This window comes from Gastrolobium bilobum, unplaced genomic scaffold (genome assembly GCF_033153095.1).
Source record: "Gastrolobium bilobum isolate Gb01-03AN ecotype WA unplaced genomic scaffold, APGP_CSIRO_Gbil_v1 utg6679, whole genome shotgun sequence".
Taxonomy (NCBI): domain Eukaryota; kingdom Viridiplantae; phylum Streptophyta; class Magnoliopsida; order Fabales; family Fabaceae; genus Gastrolobium; species Gastrolobium bilobum.
In genome coordinates, this window is record NW_026897753.1 from 38,341 (window position 1) to 47,560 (window position 9,220).

The window sequence follows — 9,220 nt, forward strand, 5'->3', positions numbered from 1 at the left end:
CTTGCAACTTGGATTACGTTTACATTTACCTATTTAATTGATCGAACAATTCATCATCTTTTATATGAGTAGTTAAGCCTTAATCCCTTAGTGACTTTAACCTTGTTAACTCTATTAGAATCCTAATCCCTTAGAAATCCCTTTTTGAGTTAACCCTTAGAATTAATGAATCCTTAACGTTCGCGGTTCATGTAGCCTATCCCTAGTGCGTACATGAGCAGTTATCTTATTCTTTGTCAGGAATTAGAATTCCAACATCCCTATTGTAAACCCTAACCCTCGTAATCCTACTAGATTGATCATTTCCAATAGAATTATAGAATGAAGAACACGAAAAGATAAATTCAATTAAAATAGATAAACGTAAATTTCAACCTAGGTACAAGGGGTTCACATCAAGGGTTGTGACCCTTACCACAATGATAAAACTAACCAGACATGTTCATGTCCGACAAAATAACAATAAAATAAAGTAGCATTTAAAACCTAGAAGAGAAAGGGAAGATGAAGATCTTCCGTCTTGATCGATCGAATCCTTGAATCTCCGAGAAGCTCCAAGGAATCTCCACTCTCTTTGTTGTTTTTCTCCTCTTGATTCTCAGAAAAGTTCCTTCTTCTTCTGTTTCTGATCCTTTTATTAAGTTTTGGGAAAACCTATTTTCACTTGCACTCCAACTGGGCCTTATTTTGGCTTATTCGCAGTAAAAATTATATCGCCCACGCACGGGGCGCCAAGCCTGGCGCCCCAAACTTGGGAGAAATAGAAGCTGAATCCGTCAACAGCGCCCCGGGCGCCAACTCTGGAGTGCTGTGCGCTAGGTTGGCGCGTCGTGCCCCACCTCCTGCGCTCCGGGCGCCAGGTTGGCGCGCCGTGCGCCACCTCCCGCGCGACGTGTGCGGCCGAAACAGAAGCAAATCGTCACTTTGGCGCCCCGTGCGCCAGGTACCTCGCCCCGTGCGCCAACCTCCGCGCGTCGTGCGCCAGCGGGAAATTTGGTTTCTCTGTTTTTGCTCATTTTTGCGGCGTTTCCTGCTATTTAACATATAACTTGAGTGAGAGCATGATTGAGAAGGAATAATCAATATTTATTGCATTTAATGACTATTTTCACACATTTATGATTAATTCCTTGCTTCTTTTAAGTTAGAAAACATCATCTGCTAGACTCTCATCAATAATCAGTTACATCAGCATTAGGTAATCAATTACAACAGTTGGTTTTACTAAATGAATATGTTTTCCATGATTTTTTTGATCAAATGATTTTTGTTCACCATTAACTTATCCAATATGACTTGGGTAGGGGTTTTGTTGTCTCACAGGACCTTCTTGCGTTACCGATTCCATAAATGTACCATAATTGGGTTTAATGTTGGTTTTGACATTTCAAAGTATCATTTACCTTCTTTAAATACCTAGACTTCATTCATTCCACTTGTACTAGTATATTAGGACTATAAAAACTTTAAAAAGCCAATTTTAAGCTCTCATTCCAAGATTAAAAAAGCCAATTTTAAGTTCTCATTCCAAGATACAAAATTCAAAACTTGTATACATTAACAATATGTAAAAATTTCAACAAATAAACATCAATGACATCAAAATAGACCTCCATATCATTAATAAAAGTTTGTTACATAAAGGAAATTCACAACATAAACGAAAAATACATCAACAGCCCTACAAACAAAAAAAACCCATAAATCTACTATGACTCGATCTCCTCCTCCTACTCATCTGACACATCTGCCTCCTCCTCGTCACCACCTGTTGTTTCTTCATTAATATGAACTTGTGAAAACTACCCTCCAGGCCCTTCAATCGACCCTGAATGTGCCTAAACCTTTTATTATGTGTATTCACCATGCTTTTCCACCTATTTTTCTGTTTATTCTCAATGAGATCTATTCTCCCAAGTATGGCATTAATGCCTTTCATGACATCACTCAAGGTCCATCCACCCCCAGGCTCCATCATCTCCTGCAGGTTAGCACCGTCAGCATAATCAACATCATCAGCCTCAGCCTCAACCATCTGTACATCCGGCTCAACCATAGTGACTTAAACCTGGGGTTGGGTTTTCCACTGCCACACACGCCTTGTCTTTAAGATCACGCATTGCTCCAGTAGACGTTGTCCGAACTGGGCTACGCTCAGTCTTCATGGGAACTTCAAAATGCTCTAATATCCTCTTAACCAGGAAGGCATATGGAAGTGCACCCTTATGCTTAGTCTTACACATAAGCCAACATATGTAGTGCCTCCAATTCACCCGTATGTTGTGACGAATAATGCACAAGAGAGGTCAATCACCCTTTAGCACCCTGCTATGGTTGTGTGCTCGTGAGAAATATAAGTGGGTCGTGATGTAGAACAAAATACGAGCATCAACACTAAGCAGCCCCATAATATAAATATCATTTTCCCACGCGTAATATCATGACTCCTAGTCTCCTGTACAATATCTCCTTGCACATATCCAGGAATAGGGGCATTGGTATCCCCATCATACTCCACTATAGGATGGCCATCAAAGTCGTACCCTAATAAATCCATACATATCTGAGTCGTCATGACTATGTCAACACTGCAAACGTGGGACCTCAGCTCACCCTGTCTATAATTGAGGTTATGGTAAAAGGCCTTCAACACAACCTCTAAATATGGACATGATATCTCAGCCAGCACTTGTAACATCTCGGGCGCTGATGAGGGCGGGGAGCGATCGCCGATGCGAAAGGGCATGGACAAGGATCGACTCCTGGCAGACTTCCAGCGACGGGGGTACATGAATGAATCGAATCAACACCCGAAAAAGAGGAATTCCAGAGACTGTGCTGGTATGGGACGGTACAGTTGAGAATAACTTATAAGAATTAATTGGTACTACCTATACTAACAAGATGCATATACTTTTCGGTAGCCCATAACGGAAAAACTCCATAGTTAAGCGTGCTTGACTTGGAGCAATTCTGGGATGGGTGACCTATTGGGAAGTTTTCTCGGGAAGTGTGCGAGTGAGGAAAAAGCACACTGTAAAGTCTCGTGTTAGTATGTGGGGATAGTCGTTGATTCTTGAAGCGGCCGGGCGTTACAACACTCGAAGATATGACGCCTCCAACAATGCCACTATATCAAATCCCTCTGCCACAGAGAATGTTGAATTCAATGACTTCGACTCAACAATGGGTTTGCTAGCCAAACCACCCATAAATCGTGCATAATGTGAGGCATTATAATCAAGAAAATATCTATACGGGAGGTCTACAGTCTCAGGCATAGACTCTTGTGTCCTCGAAGAAGAAGCATGGTCATTGCGGTGCTTGGTCCTACTTTCTTTTTTAGTTGCAGATTTCTTCAAAGTTCGTTTGCCGCCAGCCACGACAATAGAAGTAACCTACAAAAACACATGAAAATTTATCAACAACACAAAACACAAACATAATAAAAAAACAAACTAAAAAATGGGTCATGAAAATCGACCAAAAAATTAAAAATTATAAAACCTATGAAACCTCAACCCTAAACCATATACATTATAAAAACCTAAACTAAATAACCATAAAACCGAAGAATCAAAGCAAAACCTCATGGCAATCGAACTAAACCACTGCCCAATCAGTCTAGGGTTCATAGATCCAAAAAAAATAAGGAAAAAAAATCAAGAAAACACATCGTGCAAGATGAAGAAAGGAGTAGGAGATGTTGTCTTGTAAATCCACCTCACGATTCGAGGAAATTTTTGGGCAAAAACCACAAATTTGGAGCTTAGGGTTTATGTACTCAATTACCCTTTTGTTTATAACCCCCTTCGGGCAAATGGGGGTTTTTAAAAAATGGTTCTAGCGTTACATATTTAATACTCTAATCAATTACATCACAGGTCACTGGTCAACTCTTTTTGTTTGAAAGTTTAATCGGTTATGCCTGTGTTGTAATATATTAAACCTTCAGTTAACGGTCAAACAGTGACAAATTGATGGAATATTTGGATGAAAGGCAAATTGGTTATTTTTTAATTAATGAGGGACACAATGGTCGAACAGCTAAATAACATGTATTCTAGTTAGCACATTAGTGATACAATAAAACCTTACCTTTAGGATGTAATTCGTAGACAGAAACATGGGTTTAAATATCTGAGTTATTAATGAATTGAAAAGCTCAATTTAGGGTGCATCTGTTTCAATTTTATTAACAATAACACCTTTTATAATACCTTTTTAGATTTTTTTAGGGTTTTATAAGAGTTATGTTGTAGGAAAAGTGATTGTGTAATGTTATAGAGATTCGTTTTGTGTGCTGTAGTTTTTTTTCTTCAAAAAGTGTGGCTCCACAAAATATTGTGTGTGTAGGAAATTTTGTTGTGTCATGTTAAATGATAAATGCAAATCCCATTTTTTTATAAACTATTATTTTTAAATTTTATGAGAAATACTAAAACTTTTTTTTAAGGTTTTTGCTTTAAAAGAAACTTGTATAATTATTATAAAAAAAATAAAGATGCTAAAAAAAAAAATTTATTCTTAAAAAACACAGAAACGGGTCTTTAGTCTAGTAAATTAATTTTCATTCATATATAATTATTACATTTTTAGATATATATTATGGGATAGGATCCGTTTACAAACTTTTTTTGCAAATTACACTAAGTACGATCGGTCGTACACTGCATGATTAAAGTATGACCGGTCGTACTTAGTGTAGTTTTTAAGAGTTTGTAAACAAAAAAAGTTGTAAATATAACCTATCCCTATATTATTGTGATAATTGGTGAAGGAAAAGGATTTCCCAAAAAAAAATTCAAAAATTGAACTTTCGACTTTAGAGATTCGAACAATTATGGAGAGGCTCGTACTCCACAAAATTCATGATTTTTTCTAAGTATCCGATGGATCAAAATCTGGTGCTTAGGAGAGAAACATTAGTGCGTTTTGTGGTCAAACGTTAGGTCAACTCCAACCAACCATTCAACAGCGACAACTTTATTAACTACGTGCTCAATGTTTGGCAATAATCTGGAAACTTAGGCTACGTTGATTATTGTTTTTAAAAATAATTTTTTAGTTTTCAATACTAAAAAATTAAAAAACTCGTTTGGTAAGGTTTGTTTTGTAAAATATTTTGAAAATTATAACTGTATTTTTTGTTTTTAGAATCAAATTTAGAGAACATGTCTGAGTTATTTTTGTTTTCTGTTTTGGTTTTTAACTTTGAAAAATTTAAAAATATAGAAAATAATTGTTTCCATAACTATTTTGCAAAACAGTTTTAAGAACAAAAAAAACCAAAACACAATCAAACAGACCCTTAGTCTTCGCAATCAATCTACTTAGATGCCACTGGGGCAAATGGAAAGGCCGCTAATAAAGTTAATTATTTTAATTCAAATTCTTAAGATATTATATTATTAATAATTTTATATTTTTTTAACACGCTTCTCTATATAAGAGTCTTTTGATCGCATGAATAGTGCACATGTCCATTCTTTAGTTTATCTTATGTTGCATATGTCCATTTTTTTATTTATCTTGTATTTACTTAATTCCATCACAAAATGATCTAACTCATCACCATTTGGTCATTCTAGCTATTATGTAAAGAATTATTTCAATCCAAAATATTAAGCCTTAGGTGAGATGGTTGCTTATGACTATTAGGTGAGATGATTGCTTCTCCTGCCTTATGATTTTGAGTTGAAATGGTTCTTTATCCGATGGCTATGATGTCCTTAATTTGCCATCTTCGGTGGACGTCCGTGTAACAAAATCATCATTCCCAGCTCTGCTAATTGAAGTGTCACGAGGGAGAGGGTCAATTATATTTAATATGATTAAATTCTCCAACTTATAAAAGCTAACCGAACTATGAAGAGCAGAAATGATATTGACCATTAGCTTCACCTTCCCTTCCCTCATTTCTTGGGAAAACTGGTTGTACTGCTCTGATATTTATTTCCTTTGCCACTGACCCTTCGACACCAACACCCAGGCTATCACGATTGTACGTACAGCACAGAAAAGCTAACACCGGAAGCTTAAGGATACGAGTAATGTAAGCCCCTTTCGAACTTCTCTTTTAAGTGAAACATATTTACAACTACACCTTGCTTCTTTGTTTCTATATATGATCAATTTCCTTTCATATTCGATTAAGTGTAACATTTTCAGTTTCTTTCCCCGATTTCCTGTTTCTATTTTTATCAGAGAAAGTCTAAAACATCTACTGCTTCTTTTTTTCTTTTTTGAGACAAAGAATGTTATTAATTTATTTTTGACGGGAAAACAAAATACTTCATTAGATACGATTTTAACAAGTCCAATAGAGCAAGATTACAAAATAAAATCTGGGGCTTCATCAAATACATAACACATTTTGCATAAAAATGGGCTAGCAAATAGCTCGAACATCTAACACAAAAAAACCATCATTTAAACCGAAAATTATAACACAGATTCTGATCCTTGCAAATTCCAATCTACCATGCAGAAGTTTTCTTGGCTTTCCTATGGATTCCGTTGAAGCAAACTTCACCATACAAAGTCATACAGAGGAAAAACAAGGCGTCCACACCTATGTTTCCCAGTGGCCTATATCGGCAATAGCATGGTCAATGCGCCGTGACAAAACCCCACGCCTCGCCATTGGTAGTTACTTAGAAGAGTACACCAACAAGGTTGAACTGGTCCACTTTAACTATGACACGTTTAATTTCACCACCGACCCTCGTTTAGTTCTTGACCATCCTTATGCACCAACAAACCTTATGTTCTTTCCCTCCGAGGATGACACGAATCCTGACCTCATTGCCACTTCAGGTGACAGCTTAAGATTATGGGAAATCCATGATGACCGTATTCAACTAAAGTCCCCACTAATTGGTAACAAAGTAAATCAGAACTCGGCTATAACCTCATTTGATTGGGCAGTGTTTGATACCCGTCTTGTGGCTACTTCTAGCGTGGACACTACATGCACCATTTGGGACATAGAAAGGGAAATTGTGAACACACAATTAGTGGCACACGACAAAGAAGTGTATGACATTTCGTGGGGTGGATTTAATGTGTTTGCTTCCGTGTCCGGTGATGGTTCTGTCAGGGTATTTGATTTAAGAGACAGAGAAAAATCAACCATAATATATGAAAATCCTGTTCAGGATTGTCCTTTGTTGCGTTTGGAATGGAATAAAAGTGACTCGAGGTTTATGGCCACGGTCGGAATGAACAGCAATAAAGTGGTAATCATAGATATTAGGTTACCAACCAAACCTTTCATGGAATTAAGTAAGCACATGACAAGTGTTAATGCTATATCATGGTCTCCAAATTTGGGACGATATTTGTGCTCCGCTAGTGACGATGCAAGGGCTTTGATTTGGGAGATGATGGACACAGGATTCCCAACAGGGATTAATGGTGGTGATGTGGAACCCACTATGTGGTATGGATCTTCAGCTGCAATCAATCACGTGCGTTGGTCTCCGGTGCAGATGGACTGGATTGCCCTTGATTTATTGAATCACTTGCAGCTGCTCAAGTTGTAATTTGTGATATTTTGGTAATAAACTACAAGATCAAGAGCAGAGGTGAATAAATTTGTAAAATCTTTCAATAATTTTGGAGGCTTCATTGCTTATAAAATTTGTACGGAGATCTCTAAATTCACATTTTGACGTGGGATATGTCTTTAAAATTGTTGAAGTTCAATTTAGACTTGATCAACGCAAAGACAAATTTAAAATTATCTTCATATTATTTGCAAGAAAAAGCATAATAAAATGGTTATTGATTTTTTTTATTGTATCATCATTCACAAGTGATAAAAAAATCAATAATGATAGTTCAGTTGGTGCAATGGAGCTGAGTAGTATGAGAAATGACCTCGATTCGATTCCTACCAATACAATTCTGGAGAATGACATAAAACTTTAATCCTATATCCATTCTGAACACCGGATTAGTTTCATAGTCGGTTTAAAGAGTCAAACCTGTAGAGATATTGAAGGGTCCAATTCGCTTCATAAAGATAATTAAGATTGGTTACCAAAAAAAATTGACAAAATGAATAAAGACTACATATAAAAGGTTGATTTATATTCTCTCACCAAGTCAAATTTTATCCTCCACTATTTTGGCGATAATGTGAGAAAAGATACAGAGGAAGGTTTATGTAGGGGTGAAAGTGGGCTGGGCTGGGCTGGGCTAAGCTTTGCCTCGAAAAGTCCAAGCCTACGTCAAAAAATTTCAATTTGGCCTGGTCCAAGCCTAGTATGAGTATAACTGTTATCCTGGCTTGATCCGTTAGCCTGTTAATTTTTAACTTCCAAGCAGAACCATATACAAAGTACTCAAATTCTGTTGATACACCAAAAATCATAATTTAAACGTCTAAACAGAATCATGAATCATAACAAAACTCATACAATATGCATTTAAGTCATTTTCAAAAGCAAAATGCTCAAACTAAATAACATATTTCATCAGATCCAACAAACAAATCCATACTATGTAAATTAAAATAACTACATGAATCCAACAAACACATCATGATGCTTGTAGTAAGTATAACATCTCCCAAAAATCTTTTAATATATTCGTATACACAATCTAACATGTTGAGATGTTAGTTCCTCCTATATAAGAAATAAAGTAAGATTTCTATTAAAATATAATCGAATATAATTAAATTATAAATAATTATAATTGATTAAATTTATATCTTTTGTTTTTTCTTCAATACTTACTCTATTTTAATTTATTTAAAATAAATAGTACAATATAGGCCGGCCTGTAGGCTTATAGGTCCGGCCTTTTGAAAGTGGGCCTACGACTTTTTTATTAAACAAGTTTTTTTAAGGCGCAAGTCCAACCTATTATACAAAATATACTAGATCAGGCCTGGCCTGATGTAGCCGAGCCGTAGGCCCCTGTAGGCCGACCCGGTCCAGTTTCACCCCTAGGTTTATGTATATGTAATAGGAAAAAATATTTGTGCTTTTAAACGAATGTAATTTTAGTTAAAAATGTTACTTTTTATTTAATATTTAATTTCAAAAACAAAACTTTCCATTTTCTTTCTCCATAATTTCTATCTCTGTCACTATAAAACACACAATAGTTTCAGTTAAAATGACAAAAAATTATGTATTTAAAAAAAAGCACTAATTCCTATGTAATATGTGTCATAAAGTTTAAATATGAATATAACTTTAATTAG

General features: G+C 36.0%; 1 protein-coding gene across 2 annotated transcripts; it reads left to right on the top strand.

Annotated features, from left to right (window-relative positions):
* Positions 1 to 6,008: 6,008 nt before the first annotated feature.
* On the top strand, positions 6,009 to 7,547 carry LOC133309918 (WD repeat-containing protein LWD2-like). Of its 2 annotated transcripts, none has more exons than XM_061510784.1 (2): positions 6,009 to 6,055; positions 6,491 to 7,547. In XM_061510784.1, the coding sequence occupies exon 2, from the start codon at positions 6,510 to 6,512 to the stop codon at positions 7,545 to 7,547; it is 1,038 nt and encodes a 345-aa protein (XP_061366768.1). In that variant the 5' UTR covers positions 6,009 to 6,055; positions 6,491 to 6,509. The 2 variants fall into 2 exon arrangements, with proteins under 2 accessions (XP_061366768.1, XP_061366769.1); XM_061510785.1 differs by having other exon boundaries at positions 6,494 to 7,547.
* The last annotated feature ends 1,673 nt before the right edge of the window (positions 7,548 to 9,220 follow it).